This window comes from Benincasa hispida, chromosome 6 (assembly GCF_009727055.1).
Source record: "Benincasa hispida cultivar B227 chromosome 6, ASM972705v1, whole genome shotgun sequence".
NCBI classification, from domain to species: Eukaryota; Viridiplantae; Streptophyta; class Magnoliopsida; order Cucurbitales; family Cucurbitaceae; genus Benincasa; species Benincasa hispida.
In genome coordinates, this window is record NC_052354.1 from 44398937 (window position 1) to 44415857 (window position 16921).

The 16921-nt window shown below is 33.2% G+C and overlaps 2 protein-coding genes across 8 annotated transcripts; both read right to left on the reverse strand.

Moving 5' to 3' along the window:
• Positions 1-5417: 5417 nt before the first annotated feature.
• LOC120079666 (chaperone protein DnaJ) lies at positions 5418-9628 on the reverse strand. The gene is made up of 5 exons (XM_039033961.1): positions 9222-9628; positions 9013-9100; positions 8811-8881; positions 6343-6399; positions 5418-5879 (listed from the first exon to the last, which is right to left on the reverse strand). The coding sequence occupies exons 1-5, from the start codon at positions 9330-9332 to the stop codon at positions 5721-5723; spliced, it is 486 nt and encodes a 161-aa protein (XP_038889889.1). The 5' UTR covers positions 9333-9628; the 3' UTR covers positions 5418-5720.
• A 466-nt stretch (positions 9629-10094) lies between these two features.
• LOC120079664 (calmodulin-binding protein 60 B-like) lies at positions 10095-15711 on the reverse strand. Of its 7 annotated transcripts, none has more exons than XM_039033959.1 (10): positions 15452-15711; positions 14890-14962; positions 14576-14655; positions 14429-14483; positions 13759-13808; positions 12996-13486; positions 12686-12846; positions 12429-12536; positions 12070-12226; positions 10095-11553 (listed from the first exon to the last, which is right to left on the reverse strand). In XM_039033959.1, exons 3-10 carry the CDS (start codon positions 14584-14586, stop codon positions 11258-11260), a joined length of 1329 nt encoding a protein of 442 aa, XP_038889887.1. In that variant the 5' UTR covers positions 14587-14655; positions 14890-14962; positions 15452-15711; the 3' UTR covers positions 10095-11257. The 7 variants fall into 7 exon arrangements, with proteins under 7 accessions (XP_038889887.1, XP_038889884.1, XP_038889886.1 ...); XM_039033956.1 differs by having other exon boundaries at positions 14890-14965; XM_039033958.1 differs by lacking the exon at positions 15452-15711 and adding an exon at positions 15140-15429.
• Between the last annotated feature and the right edge of the window lie 1210 nt (positions 15712-16921).

Consider the following 16921-nt stretch of genomic DNA (forward strand, 5'->3'; position numbering starts at 1 on the left):
TAAAATTTGGTGAGAATTTGGAGAAAATTGGATCAGGAAATTAAAAAAAATAAGAAAATAAAAACGAAAATAAAAAATAGTCGGATGATATGAGCACCACGCGCACAGGGGAGGAGATTGAGCGTCACGCGCCATATTTTGTGAAGAAACCATAGGCACGTGCGGCGCACGCGCGGGTCCGCGCGTGAAGCTGGGTGATCGCCATTTGTCATTATCTCATTCGTCCACGGTCGCCACATCACTACCACATCATGTGCCACGTCATCGCCACGTCAGCAAAAAGTGATCGGTTGGAGCGCTATGTCATCTGACAGGTCAGCTACCACGTCATCAATATTGACTGTTTGTGTGCCACGTCAGCCGCCATGTCAGATACCACGTCAGCAAGGTGCTACGTGTCACTGCCACGTTGGATTTCCTTTCCAATCTTCTTGTGTTTATAACTTTCTCATTTGCATTCCGATTTGAGCGATTCAAATTGCGTTGGAATCATCTTTCTGAGCTCTACAAGAAGTGACTCTGAAACACTGAAAATATTAGTATAAAAAATCTGAGTTTGTTATCATCAAAATACTTGGTTTGATTGAAGTCCTAAAGCTAATACTTAGCATAGCTGATGCCCCTTAATCGGTGGTTTAAGACTGATTACTTCACCTACTAACAATGCATGCCTCTAACTAGGTTCAACACACACCTTAGTTCTCACGCAAACCTATTCTAACGCATGTAATTTGTGCCTTGTCCTCCTCTCGGCTTCAAACATCATTGCACATTCAGCTCTTTCACCTTTGCAAAGCCTGACCCACGCAAGCTCTACTCATTGCATGCCAAGTTTGACCAATGCACAGCCAGCCATACACCAGCACATAGCTCTAACGCACATTAAGTAGTCAGCGTCTTACGCTCAACACCTAGACTAGTCCGCATGGACTCAACGCCTCAATTGTCTAGCTTTGCGCCCATCGCATAGCCCTTGTTGTTGCTCATAGTCTTGTGCTCATGCTCTCCCTCATCGTGTAGTGCTTACATCCATCGTCTAACGCACCATGCCCATCGTCTAGCGCTTACACTTATGTGTAGCGCTATCGTCTAGCTCATCATCTAGTGCCGCAAGCAGCTATGCGATCGTCCATGCGCAATGCTCCAATGCCCAGTGCCCACGCTCGCATACACCCAATCCTACCGCACGTATACTAACCTCTCAAGACTTGGTTGTCGTATGCCTTGTCCATGCATAGGGTTGCTTGTTCTCAACATGGCTCCTCTTGGCGTGCACAACCAACGCATGGCTTCTCCTCACTCTTTTCCCAATAATTAAACATTAATTCTCACACTAACCTACTCACCATACTGGTCTCAGTAGTGAACATACACAAGTAGGAAAATTAGGGTTCAGGGTTTACAAAAATAAAAATGGTAGGTTATATTGTCTTTGAGACAATATAAAAACTATAGGTTATATGTTATATACGATATAACATATGGTTTAATGTATATATTATATGATAAATTAGTTATCATATAAATATATATAAATTTTATTATTTTTGTTAAAAAATAAAATTTGAATTTAATTTTGAGGGGAGTTATAACTCCCTCCCCTCTTTTCTCTTGTTAGACAGACGTGTGTTGGAGAGTAATTTGAGCTGAGAATCATCTTTATCATCTTCTTCTTCACAGAGAAGGAAGGTGTTTGATTCTGCTTTTCCTCTAAGCAAATTCTCTCTCAAAATTTCAACCCCTATTTCCAAATTTTTTCAAAACCCACACACTCCTGATATTCTCACCCTGCCCTAAGGAGAATATAGAGGAAACAAGTGTGGTGGTATCCTCTTTGTCAGTTCTTGATTTGAGGGTTCGAGATTGTTCGTGGAGAAGAGGATTTCGTGAAGAAGCTTTTGATTTCTTCAAGGGTAAGTCTTTCTTGAAACCCTAAGTCTATTTTTCATTCTTCCTTGCATGTTGTAAATTTTTTATGTTTTGCACAATCTTTGCTTCTGTAAATTTTGTTCTGTGTAAAATTAAAAATTGGGAATGATCCCCCCTTCCGCAGCGGAACTTCATCGTTTCTTCATAAGTAATACGAGTTTGAGCTATTAATGAATCTTATATACTTTTTCAATGATTTATCATATGTTTTGGAAAGAAAAAGTTTATGTTTATATTAAACTACCACTCACTGGGCTTTAGCTCATGTTTTCAATGTTTTATGTTTTTCTCCCCCTAAGTAGCAATGAAGTCCCGAGACCAAGCTGAGTTGCCACTGCTTTACAATGATAGTTTCCTCCTACATTGTAGGTGCTCATATGTGGAGTCTCGATTTTGATACAGTACAGAGTTATGACTAGATGTACATGGTTTTAGGAGCATGAGACTTTTAATAGTGGGGTGGTTGTGTAGTTGTGTTAATGTTTATGATGTACTTAATTCTTTTTTATAGTATGTATATGTATATACCTTGATTAACTTGTTGGATATGAGTCTGGACAAAATAAGGAAATCAGGGAGTTAGGGAGTACGTTAGGATGGTTATTAAATGTGATGAATGAACATACTTAAACTGTTCAGGGTTAAATACATATTGAGTTGGAGAGTTGGATGTTAAATGTTGTCAAGAGGGGTGATATTTAATATCTTCACATCTTCTTCTAGGTTTAAAAGGAATCTGGAAGAGGGATGTGATACTTTCGGTATGCTATCTCTCTAAGCTCTCAATCTTGATTTAACTAGAGAAATCTACCTAATTTTAATTGATACAGTACCAAAAGGTGTAGAGATGTTCTTAAAAAAACTGCACATTGTGGAGATCCCATATTTATTATTCTAATTCAACATTAGTCACATAGGACAGTAGATTTCTAAAGGACATACTTATTTTGTTCCCTTTTTGATAGCTGAACGTCCAAAATGCACCCCCTCCCCCCACCCCCAAGGGAAATAGAAATAAACACCCTATTCTAGAATAAGTACATTTAGTCTTTAATATTTCAAAATGGTCATTTTAATCCATAAATTTTTTAGAATAGGTTTAAAAAGTCTTGTACTAATAAATTCACTAAATTTAATCATAAAATTGACTGAATGTTGATGTGTCAAGATGACTTGAAAATATATATATAATTATTTTTCCTGTGTTCATAGGTTTAGGTTCGGTTAAAAAAACTTTTTAGAACCAACCCAATTATTCGGGTTGTAAATTTTTTCAATCCAAATAACTTTTATTAAAAAATGAACCCAACCCAACCCAATCATAAAATATTTGGGTTAGGTTGGTTCGGGTTAATCAGGTCATTTATTTAAAATTTTGTTATAAAAAGAAGCAAAACGTAAATATGTAAATATCTAATTTTATTTTCATAAATTAAATTAAGATTAATAACTCAATTTCAATTTATATAATGAAAATTTTCTTTCTAAAATGTAAAGAAACTATTTTTAGGAGTTGTTAAATAATAAATTATTTGAATTAAATAAAATCAAAACAAATATATGTATAAATAATTGTGTTATAACTAATAAAAAATATATTTTAAAGTTAATAATAAATTCGGGTTAGTTTGGATTATATTAGGTGAACCGATAAACCAACACCATCTATAAAAATTTCATTTATTTAAACTCAACCCAACCCAAATGAGTTGATAACCCAACCCAAATCACATAGGTTAGATTGGGTTGATCGGTTTTTTCGGATCATCGCTTTTTTGAACACCCCTAATCTTATCTCTTTTTCTCTCTCTTCATTCCCTCCTCTTCCTCCCTCTTCTCATCTTCCCTGTGAGCTATGAAGTCTGGTTTTCTCCTCCCTTTTAGTCTCTCTCCATCTTTTTCATCTCTAGACAAATGCAATATTTCCCTTCAACTACAAAAACTTAGATCGTTATTTTGGCTCCATCCCTGGCTTAATCATCTAACACTAGCATTTTGTTTTAGCTCTACAAGCTTTCATTCACATTAACCTTGCTCAGAAGGATTTTTAGAGTTTTAAGCTTGTTTTTCACTCTCTCCCAGATTCCTTTTCCCTTTATTTTTCGCTCCAAAGTTGTCTAAGAGAAATTGGCTTGGAGATTCTATCCTTCTTTCACATGAGAAGATGGGAATTACACACAATCACGAAGACTTTCTCAAGAAATTTGAAAGAAAGAGAGTAACATAATCTTATAAATTAGAGAGCAGTTTCAGAGCTACATCCATGCCTCACAAAATTAATGTTAAAGAGAAGTGCTGAGATTGTAGAGAGATGAATTTTAAATAAAAATGGCACAACAGTTCGTATATGGAAGGGAACGTTGCTGAAAAACGATAGAGAAAAAAAAAAGAAATGATGGAAAGGAAGACTCAGAGGAGGGAGAAAGAAGATGAAGAGAAGAGAGAAGAGAGAAGAGAGAAGAGGAAAAATAATTAAAAATATATACTTTTTTCTAAGTCATCACGACACATCACAATTACAATTTTAAGATTAAATTTAATTATTTTATTAATAGGAGGACACTAAAATAACAAATTTAAAACATTAGAGACCAAAAATGAAAATTTGTGAACCAAAAAGATATTTTTTTCAAATAATTAATATGGAAATTAAAAATATAATACTTTATTCGAAAAATCAAGAATAATAATTTTTAGGTGCTTCTCTATTTTTAAAAGTTTTATTTTGGTTTACATATTTTCAACTTCCGTATACTTTAACCCTCATACTTCAAAAGATTATTCTAGTCCTTGTATTTTTAAAATATTACTTTTGGACAAAATCAATTTATACCCATGAACTTTGGGTGTTGTATCAAATTAGACTCTAAACTAATAACTGTATCAAATAAAACTTTGATCTTTGGGAGTTGCATTAATTTAAAGGTTCGTTTGGACTAACTTGAGAAAAAGTTTTTTTTTTTTTTTAATTTGTTTTTATTTAAACACATTTGACAAAAGTTATTGAAAATACATTTTAAAAACTATTGTCTTTCCGTATCAATCTAAACCTCAAACTTTTATAATTATATCAACTTAATTAGATTTTATTTTGATATATTTATGAAAGTAAAGGGTTTAAATTGATATATTTATGAAAATTCATGGTTAAAATTGATACATTTATAAAAATTCAAAATTTAAATTGATACGAAAATTGAAATTGACACAATCTAAAAATTTAAGATTTAAATTGATACAATTCTTAGTTTAAAATTTAAATCCATACAACTTTCAAAGTGTAGGAATATAATATCTATTTTGTATATTTTATCATAAACTTTTTATGGATGAAAATTTTTAATACGAATTTGTAGCCATATTTTAGGGATTAAATAAATCAGTCGTTGAGTAGAATTCCAAAAAACAAAAAAACTAAAAAACAAAACAAAACAAAAAAAAAACCCATAAAATGAAAAGAAAAAGGAGGACCAAATGGATATTAAAACTTTGTGAAAAACAAGAGAACACATTTTCCACATAAATGAGACATGCCGTACAAGTAGAAAATGAACTTATATAATTATTATTGATAAAAGAAAATTAAAAAAGAAAAAGAGTAGCCAAAATATTCCCTAGCAATGAAAAGACTTTAAAGCCCCTCCAACTTGCACTAAATTACATTAAATTAAAAAACCCTACCAGGTCACCCACCCTTCGGAACCCCCAAGGAAATTTCCACGTCAGCTAAGAATATTTTCGTCATTGTCCAATAGGAATGAAAAGATCTTAAAGTTACGGGCCGTTTGATTTTAGCAGCGAGAGGAACTCCGTTTAGCCGCGCTAGATCTGGAACCGTTGGGACGTGGCCGCTTCGAGGCCGTTGGATTGTCGTTCACGTTTAACATTCCCACGCCATCTGAACCGACCATTTCTATAAACATCCTCTGTAGGTCCTCGAAGCTGTCACCCTAGAGAAACCGAAAGGGGATACCAAATATTCGAAAGATTCGAGGTTAAAATACTAAAAATTCCATAAAAGTAATAATTTTTTGTAACATTTAATTACTATACTTTTCATTTGGGTAAATTTAGTCCTCACCTTTATTACATATCAATTTGATACTTATATTTTCAAATTTGTGACAATTTAGTCTCTAACATAAAAATTCATTAAAATTAGATGTCAATTTTTATTATTTTATGTACACTTTCTATCATATAAAAATATTAAATTTCTCATTTATTTATGAAAAAAAAAGAATCATATAAAATATTAACACTAGTTTCTACTAATTTCTACTAGAGAGACTAAATTGTTATAAATTAAACTCGAGAGCTAAATTGTTACTTTTACGAGATTTTTAACCTAAGATTAAAGACAATCAATGGCTGAGATTAATTGCCTGGGAATTTGGACGGTCAGGATTTTACCTCCGGTTTGACGTTGTTCATCATTGTGATCATCTCTTGCATGAAATCGCAAAATTCCTGCATCGCAAGCGGAAAAGAGGACGCATTTTACCCCCAAAAAATAGAAAATTAAATATTTTTACTTGAATTATTAATTCTTAAAATATTTGTGAAATTCTCAACAATGTACAGTCAGACAAAGTAATAATAATAACAAAAGAACCATTGAGATTTGCAAACAAAAATCGAATTGAAATATGAAATGATGTGAGAATATTCAAAATTAATTTTCAGTCCAAACATGCCTTCTACTCCAAAAGTAGTTTGTTTTTTATTTGTTTGTTCTTTTTTCTTTTTTCTTTTTGATTTTTGCAGATTATTATAGAAATTGTAAGTTCATAAAATTTAATTCACTAAAATCATTTCCATACACTAGACCACTAAAGTATTTTATAGTGACTAAAACGAAAGTGCCCATTTCTAAACTCGACCAATTCAATGTATTAACATATGCTTAAAAAAAAGATTAAACATACCAATGAAAATATGATTCACAAAATCTGATCCATAAGTTTTGTAATTTTTTTTTTTAAAAAACACTGATTCATAAGTATTTATTTTTCTCATTTGAAGACCGAAATTATAAGTTATAACTCTATTCGATGACAAACGATTTTTTTTTATTTCATTATCCACTTTTTACTAACTTTTTTAAAATCCAAGCTATCTTCTGAATTTACATTTAACACAAATATATAGTTCTGAATTATATATAATAAAAAATTTCCTTATAGTTAGGTTAATATTTTCTTAAAGAAGATTTTTCTTTAAAAAAAATCTTAAAGAAGATTTTTCTTTAAAAAAAAATCTTAAAGAAGATTAAAAAAAAGGGAAAAAAGCAAACACAATTTTCTAAATGATTACCAAACAAAATTTAATTTTTTTAAAAATAACAAGAATTACGTACTTATTGTGTTTATTTAACCAAAGTACGTACTTATCAAGTAGTACTCTAAATTAAGAATTCTTGCTTCTCTCTCTATCTGGTAATAGAAAAAAATGTGAAGGCATAGAAGACAGAAAAAAGCTAAAACAATAACACTTTCTATTTTGTTTTGTTTTTTTGGAAAGGCAATACATCCGTTCAAGACAAAATTTGAAATCACTAATCGGGCCTTCAAAAATTTACCAATTCTAACTTCTATTGACGAGTAGAAATTTTCTATTATAAAAGTTAAAGATCTCATTCGATAACTATTTCATTTTTTTTTTTATAATTAAACATATAGAAATTGCTTTTACCTTCAAATTTCTTTATTGGTTATCTACAATTAACCAATTATTTAAAATAATAATAATAATAATAACTTTAAAAAATTTATTTTTGTTTTTAAAATATGACTAAGAATTCAATCACTCTATTTAGAAATATGGAAATCATGCTAAAAATGGAAAGTAAAATAGGCATAATTTAAAAAAAAAAAAAATAATAAAATTATTACCAAATAAGACCTATTGTTTAAAAATAATCCCCTCATTTCTCACACATTGGTTATTATCTTATGCGGTATTTTAAAAATTTGTTTCATAGTAAATCTAGCTTTCTTCATTTTTTTTAAACTTAAAATTAATTTTGAAAAGCTAAATTGTGAGAAATACCTCTAAATTTTGACCTTTATTCCAAAACTACCAATACTACCATTGGCTTTTTATAAAGTACCTTGGAGTAAAATAACTTCTGAACATAAATTGAATCTTCAAACAATATTCTAACGTTTAATAAGGATATTTTAAAATTACTAAATTATAACAATATTTCTCATCCTTTTACAAAATACTCCTATATTTTTGTAAACATTTAAAAACTATCCAGAAAAATTCTTATAAATGGAAAAGAAATGAAACTATCTACACACATTAAAAAATAAGATTGGACCCATGTAGCAAATTTGGTAAATTTTGCTATGGGTAAATAGTTTAGCTCATTTTCTATATTTGAAAATACCCCAAATATAAATCCTTTACAAATTCAAACAAAAATAAAGACTTCAAACCGTGTGAAGATAACTAAGATGATAGAGTTATCCAATTTTTTTGTATTCACTTTTGAAAGTATATAGAGGCATTTTAAAAATAAATTGAAAATATGAAGTTTTTTTAAAATAAATTAATCGTTTATAAAATAGAAAACAATTCCACAAAAACCATTTTAAGAAGGAAGGTTAAAAAAGGGAAGTTTTAAAAACGCCATTGGATGACAGCTTTTGAACGCAATGAGAAATGATAAATGATCACAACGGCGAAAGGGTAAAAAAAAAAGTAAATATATATATATTAATAGAGACGACGTCTTCTTTTCGTGTATACAATCATGGCATGCCAAAAATATCTAAACCCATAGCAAAAGCAGAAGGGGGGAAAATGCAATAATAATTAAATAATAAATAATTTTAAAATTTTAAAAAAAAAAAAAAAAAAACTACACGAACCTCATCGTCTTCTTCCGTCGGATCGTAAAGCCCGGCGTCGTAAACGGACCTCTTCGTCTGATCGGAGAGAACTGTGAGATAGGAGGAGGAAGACGGAGCAACCTAACGCGCGTTAGTGCCATTTCCTATGAACATTGACGGGGAATTCAACGGCGTTTACCAAATTGACGGGGATTAGGGTCGGAAGAACCGATGATCTCACCTGAATACGCTTCTTGTACTAATTGAAACTGCCGCTTAGCTTCTCCAGCCACCGCCGGATTCCGCGTCCAGCGGTCCGGATGCCATTTCTTTTACCACAATACAAATGAAAAAAAACAAGAAACACAGTTCAGATTTCACAAATTCACTCTCTAATCAAACAAAACAAGAAAGATCAAGTACATCGAAAACGGAATTCAAATTCAATACCAGAGCGAGCTTGCGATAGGCTGTACGGATATCAGAGAGGGAGGCATCCTTACGAATACCGAGTATGGCGTAATAGCAAGCTCCGCCGTCGGATCCTCCTCCCCGATCCATGGAAAAACGGAATCAGAAAGAAGAGAAGCCGGAGAATCTTGAAATACAACCAGCACACCAAACAAAAGGAGTAGAAAACGATTTTCAGATCACCATAGCAACGCCGTGGAGTTGAAAAACAGAGGAAGAAGAAGCAGAAGAGGCTCTGTTGCGTCGGGTTTTTCAACGATTGGCGTGTGGTCTATACGGAAGGGGGAGCTGACGGTAGAAACAGAAAGAGAGAGATGAAAATATCTTGCAGATGATATGTACAAGGAAAGTTCGAGAGATTTCTCTTTTTTTTTTTTTATTTATTTCTATAATTTTTTTCCCCTTCCACAGGCAATGGCAATCGAATACTTTAAACTAGATATTTTAAGCCCTAACAATTTGCCACTTGAATTTACATTATTTACTAGAGATGCCACTCTCTTAGGAATGACATGATATGAGAATGAGGTAATTGCAAATTTACTCTTATTCCCTTTTAGGAAAATAGAAAATATTGAGTAAACAAATAGGGAGATTTTTATTTTGATTTTTTAAATCTACGGTAAAAGTAATGTTTATAAATTTTAAAATCTCAATTATTTGGATAGAAGACCAATTATAAGAATATTCAGCTCAACTTTGTTGTAGGTTAAACCTCAATTAAGGTCTAGATCTAAAGGGAAAAATGAGCTCTGAGAAGCCCTTGAAACCCACATCAGCATAAGAGGAAAAAAAAAATCTTCAAGCAACGAAATGAACATATCAAGCTTGGCCCTAGAACTCGTTCCACAATAAGAAAAATCATCGAGCCAATCTAAGTGTCCATAACACTTGATTGTCTCAATATCTCCACCTCTAATAAGTCCTCAAACACGTGATAGCGAAAGAGCCATACATGCAGCAACCCCATCAACCATGGAGGTACGCATCACTTTCATGTAGTATCGATGTGTGGGCAACACAGCACCGCACCACACCAGTGCAATTCTTTGTGCAAAGTGAGCCTAACACATGCACATCAACATAGCTTTTAGTATACCAATGCAATGTAAGGGGGGTGTTTGGCCATAACTAACAAACTCCACCCATTTCTATAGTGTTCACTATTGAAATATTATACACATTTATAGAAGAGCTCCATCTATCTCTCTCTTTCCAACTCCAACTAAACAACTTTTACATTCAAACAAAGGCTTTTTAACTCCAAACTTTAGAACTCAACTCGACGCCTCACGAAATCTCTAATCGTCCAGACGAACGAAGATCTAAGTTCATTCTTTTTTGAAATTATTTCTTCTCTTCCAATATATTTAGATGGGGAATTGACGTGAAATAACTACTATTTCTTACAAATCAATGCTTTGCTCAGATCTATTTCCCCCAAGTGTATAATTTCGTTACCTTTGGTTTCTTTTCCTTCAGTTGCCGTATCTGATTTGTCTCAATAGTACTCCATAACGCTATATAAATTGAATCGAGAATGTCGTTGTGTCACCGCATGGTGATCCGATCCCTCGACCTATAAGGCCGCCTGATGTAGGAACCTGTATTCTTTGACATGTTTATTGTAAAGAAAAACATTTCCCTTTCTAATTGATTATAAGTTGCAACAATTACAACTTGCACAGCTGAAACAAAGATAAAATGAGGAAAGCAGACTCTTTACTAAGACTATTTGCTACACATTGGCCCCAAGGGAAAGCAAAAATATTGCAGGAAAACACATAATAGGTATCTACCAAAAAGGGAAAAAAACAAATTTAAACAAATTAAGGACCTGCAAATTTAGCAGAAACTTTTCTCCTTGGGTGTGCAGTAACTTGACACTAAGACCCACAAATGAAGTTGCTTGACACTTTTAGAATCGAGCATGGCAAGACGGTATCTGAATCAGAATGGCTTAGCCATTTTGGTTTGAAGATTCAACTGATATACTCTAAACAGCAGCTTGAAACTTAATCTGCCCCATTTAAGATATCAGCCCCGTGATCCAGATAAGGGAAAATGCCACACCCTCCAGTCTCCGCTGCATAACTCGAAGAAAGAAGCAAATGGTTTCCATGCTCGGTTGGTGCTGGAGTGAAGTAAACTGGAGATTGTGGTAGAAATGTACATTCTTCTACAGTGTAATCAGGCTGCAGTGTTTGAGGAAAAGCTTGGTCCGTGGGATTGTTATAGATTTGGAAAATCGATGGCTGTGCTCCATCTTCTTCGCTGTTGTAAGTATTTGGAGCACGAATTTGCAGGTTCTCTGCTCAGAAAATAGAATTGATTTTCTTTAGAGAACTATAAATTCTATAGGACAAGACATGAAAAGGAACATATTTGAACTCAAAATATAGTTTACACTCAGAGACAACCATGTGCCTTAAACAAGAAAGAAACGAAATAAGGCAACTAAGGGAACCTTAAAGTGAGGAATTTTTCATGCTAAAAGGCCGAAAAACTACAGATCTAACCAGATCAAACCGATGGTTCAAGCACAGACTATATTAGTTGGAAAGAAGCATGTAGAATCGCTTGGATAAAGAAGCCATTTTACCCCTTTTGGTATCATTTACTTTCCAAAAATCAATTGCCTCAGAAAAGTGAATCTGAAGGCATCAAAACACAGACTACTACTATGTTTACATCAGAGGTAGTAAAATCTCCGTAGAAACATTTACTTTGGTTGTACGCTCTATTTAAGAAGGGTAGGAAGATCATCAAAAACGTTGAAAGAACAAAGAATATGTTGTATTATATCATTCATGAACGGTTTTTATACCTTGTGAAAGTACGATGCCAGGTCCCAGAGGTTGCAATCCTAGATTTGGAGAAATAGACGAAGGACCAGCTTGCTGGTAGGTCAATGACAATTTAGGGGTTGCTTGCCCATCAAATCTGTTCAGATATATTGGCTTATTCAGATCTTCAACCAATGCCTGCAATGAACATGACAGCTACTAAGTTCCAGATCAGAAATTCATATTAGAAGAGTGAAGCATGATTTTTCAGTTGATAAAGACCATGATTCCTTTTTCCATTTTTGTTTGCTTTTCTCCTTAAATACAAAAAATGAAGTCATAGTTTACTAATGCGCAGAAATATGACAATTTTTCAGATGGAGTTGAACAGAATAATTACCCCATTCCATCCATTTGGGCATCTAGAAACTGTGCAATCATCCATAATGCAAGTTTTTGCATGACCCAAAACTTTGCGCCATGTCTTATCTGACATTCGGTCAAGTATCTATAATGTCATCATTGAAAAACAAAGTGTGAGTCGTGAGATTATTCTTTTTAGAGTCGGTCAGATGGATGACGGAAACAAATGAAAAAGAACAACTAAACATAAACGATGCAGAACTATAGTTAATACGACCAGAGAAATTATCTTACACGGCGCAACTCGGGTTGATTTGTTCCATTCAACAAGAGAAAGTCTTTGACGGTGACAATTCCGTGCAAAGCAAGCTGCTCATGGAATTTACCATCTTTTCGTATTCTCTCCAAACGCCATACTTCATCGTGCAAGCTTGGAGGATAATGCTTTGTATACCCTGAAAAGTAACTAATTAATCAGTTACAGGCTTTAAGCTTAAAACAAAATTATGATTTATAAAAATCTGGTACCCAGAAAAAGTCATAGGTCAACAAGGCACAAGAAGGAAGTGGTGTTCGTTGTAAATGTTGAGTAATCACAACTTACCCTCTCCACGGCTGTCTTTGACAGAAAAAGGATAGCTTATGGCTGGCTTAACTCTTTGTTCTCCAGAATTTTTTTGTGAAATTCTAGCTCCCAGTATGAACTTCTTGTTCGGTATCCAGCTGGAATTATCAGTTATGCTAAGATCACTAATTAATCCAACCCCATTTTTCAAGACGATACTCTGGGGTCCTGCCAATAAAGGTCTTTTACCTTCTCTTTCACTTAAAATTTTGGCATTGAACTTCTCCTCAGTCCAATCCTCTCTATCACTGGAAAATAGTCCATGAATGACAACAATATCCACCTTCGCCGATGATAGTGGACCATATTTTACAATAGTTTTGGAATTAGCATCGTATAGCTGAATTTTCAATGGTCTGCCACACTCAGCTTTCAGCTGACTGTTTGTAAATATCTGGTCAGGCAGTTTGCTTTCAAACAGAAGCTGCACACTATATCCTTCTGTCGTTTCAGATTCACTGACTGAGCTGCTGGAGAACCAAAAGGAAGCTAAGATCAGTTGGAGCACAGGGCGAGAGGACAGATATAATGATTGGTGAATTATCATGCATTAAAATGCAGGTCAATGAACAGATTTTACTAATTGATAAACCATTTGTATTGACAAAAAATCAAAAAAGCGATCCTGAACTTGATGGCAGACAAACTTAGAGAATAAAAGCATTAAAAGGAGGAGAGACAGTTCACAAGAGTTTGATGGGAAAAATAGAGCAATGATTGTGTAAAGATGTAAAGAACCTACCAAGATGAGGGGAAAAATTTGGCAATGGCACCTTCTGTCTCTTCTCTTACCTAATAAGCACACACAGAGAACAAAGAATAGAATATCAAATGTTTGAAATCAAAGTTTTGCGGCCCATGTTTCCTCCTCTAAAAAGAAAAATAAATATGAGTAATAAAAGAAAAGAAAGAAGAAGAAGAAGAACGAAACCAAAGGTTTGCTCACTAACTATGGCTGCAGCTTATCTGAACATTTTAGAATGACATTCTTAGCCACATCTCCATATATTTATCCTTGTTTAGCTATTTAATACTTATCCGCAATTTGAAATTTAAACTTAGAAGTGGTGTTGGAGACTAGGTGGCCCATAACTTGGTGCAACTGCCTACACTATCAAATGCTCAAGGGTCTTTTGGAAACTCTTTAAAACTGCATTGGATCCTTCTTGAAGGGAGATGAAAAATAAAATAGAGAAAAAAAACACAGGGATTTATAGCCAAATAGAGAAATAAAAAATTGTGGCTTCCATCAAGGCACCACAGTACTTTCCTTTTATCTACAACGACTACAATTTTAATTGCTAACTTAAAAAGGCAAAGCTAAAAAGAAACAAGGTTGTCAAAGTAAATTCTAAAATCAAATGTAATCTTATTCAATTTTGTTATAACCAAACATAAGAGACTCGTCTTACCACTTTCCGAATCAGAGGTTCGAGACAAGCAAACAGGTTATCCTCCCCAACAGCTCTGCAGAAACACAAATGAAAAACACACGTAAGAAAAAAAAATGGATCGATGTACAGAAAATCAATGTTCTTGTACTAACTATATATACTCACGTCTGGAACATATTGATTCGTTTTGGCTCTTGATTCGAAGTTCCAAATTCACCACCATGGTAGACATGAAAAGGCCTCTTCTGTACCATCAAATACCGAGAAATAAACTCAAAATAATCACAATCTCTAACGAATTACTCTCAAGATAAATATTTATAACGAAATGGCCATTGACAATGAATTGATTTCAGAAGGGAGAAGGAAGCTTCCATTAAACTACTGAAGAAACGCGTTAATAGTTGAAGTCAATCTTATATAATAGAATAAATGTTAAGATCAGCAAGCATCATTTTCTAGAGGGAGCCTGACATTACCTAGATTTTGTCATGGAAAGTTGGCAGAAATTCTCTAGCTTTGGATAACTAAATAAACTGCCCTGTCCTTTGTCTACTGAAAAACAATTCAAATAAAATATCAACCACTACCCTTTACGTGTTCTTATCTGACAATGACTGGGGAATGGATTTTGGAAGAGAAATAAACGAACATGGCCGATTGATCGAGAAGAAACACAGAAGTTACAGAGAAAAGTTCAGCCTCTAAACTTCAAGTAGCTGAAATTACCTTCAAACTTCTGGGAAAATTCAGTCAATTGAAAAACCCATACTCAGAACATGGATGGGTAAACTATTTTCCTCGAGAACAACACGACCCACATGAAAACGACGAACAGAGACAGAAGAAACATAAAGATGTTTGAAATCGAGACAAAAAATTACATGAAATGGACAAAACTGATCTCATTGTCCCCACATTCAATTAAACAATTACATAAAACTGTAAAAATGGGGAAAAGATATCATAATGAAATCAAGATGATTAGGGTTTATTTCGGGGAAATGGATAGGAAATGATTGGTGTGAAGAGTTACTTTACTTGAATTTTCCGCACTGTGTGGTCTGACCACCGAAATTATGAATTTATTGAGTCAATGAGCCGATCGTACGTAGAACTTTTTGCAAATTTGACGATCTGTTATTTCGTAGAGAAATTTGAAACCATTCTTTTTCCAGGAAGATGCAGATCTCTCTTTCGCCATTATCGGCTCTGTCTCCTCTCTCGGTCGGCGTCGGCGGCTCCATCTCTATCTCTCTTGTTCAGTTCTAAAACCCACATGGAAGAAGCCAATTCAAAAATACTCGCTACGTAACTTTTTCTTTAAATAATGTTTAAAATATAATTTAGGCTATTTTCATATATATATATAATTTAGGTCCTCTAATTTGTAGTTTATTCGATATTTATCCACATATTATCTCAAATATGTATCCACAAATTTCTATCAAACTTACTTTTGTTTTTAGAACATTTTTAAGATCCGGAGTACTACCAATTGCCCTTAATTTTAAATGAATTACTACTTCATTTCTCCTCTATGTATTTCTTTGTATATTTCCAAAAATTCAAATACCATAAATAATCTTAGTTTAAATTTTGTGGCTCACTCTCTTGCTTGCAATGCTTTCAATTATTTTTTTCTGTTCAAGAAATGTATAAAGTCCACTAGGAGACTTATTTCTCAGATTGGATGTCCTCTGTTCTCCACGAGAATTGTATTGATGTTTAGTTGTTTAAATAAAGTAAGTTTTTAGAGAGAGAGAAAAAACATTGTGAGGCTATTTAAAAGTAAAGATGTTTTAACATCTTGTTCGTTTTACGAACATAGTTGGAAATAACATGAAGAAACGAGAAAAAAATAAGTGGTAAACTGATAGTTTACCTAAAACAAAATTACACTATGAAAATATGACCAAACCAGAATCAAGATTCATGCAACAAAAGGGGTGTGATCATGTAACTCTTGCTTCCTTTTATGTTTTGGGAAATCTTTCCTTTCAAATTTGCAGAAATTGAATCTATTTTACCTCCCCCTCTCGTACTTATTCTATCTCCTCCCTTTGAATTAAAACAAATTTACTCAGTTTTCTCGTCCATTTAAGAGTTTGAGAATTTGACTTTTACATTGTACACTTGAAAGTTCGGGAGGACGATTTTTACCTTTTTTATCATTTGAGGTTCAATTTTTTTTTTTTTTTAGTATACTAGTTGATGATGTAATGTTTGAGGGTTGAGCTATTTTTTTATAATAGTCTTCGTTACTAAAAAATGTTCAATTTACTTTAATGTATTTTAAACATTTTCACTTTTATTAGTACAATGGGTAGGAAAACTTTTTAATTTAGCCGTATGAATTTATGATGATGAACTTGTGTGTAGACCTAGAGGGAAAAAATTCTAATTGAGGGAAGTTTTTAATTATTGTTCCAAATCTGGTAAGGTTATCTTCTTTAAGATTCTGTCAATTTAGCTTTGTTAGATTTATTTTCAACTACTTTTTAAACATTA

Bases quoted from the DNA above. Each gene is read 5' to 3' on its own strand.
- LOC120079664 (XM_039033954.1), bottom strand. From the start codon at position 14,664: ATGGTACAGAAGAGGCCTTTTCATGTCTACCATGGTGGTGAATTTGGA. The intron at 12,847-12,995 runs GTAAGTTGTGAT...GTTACTTTTCAG, and splicing joins CAAAGACAGCCGTGGAGAGG to GGTATACAAAGCATTATCCT. The intron at 12,227-12,428 runs GTAATTATTCTG...TGTTCATTGCAG, and splicing joins GCCCAAATGGATGGAATGGG to GCATTGGTTGAAGATCTGAA.
- LOC120079666 (XM_039033961.1), bottom strand. From the start codon at position 9,332: ATGGATCGGGGAGGAGGATCCGACGGCGGAGCTTGCTATTACGCCATA. The intron at 8,882-9,012 runs GTGAGATCATCG...CCTATCTCACAG, and splicing joins AGTACAAGAAGCGTATTCAG to TTCTCTCCGATCAGACGAAG. The intron at 6,400-8,810 runs GTTCGTGTAGTT...CTTGCGATGCAG, and splicing joins CGACGGAAGAAGACGATGAG to GAATTTTGCGATTTCATGCA.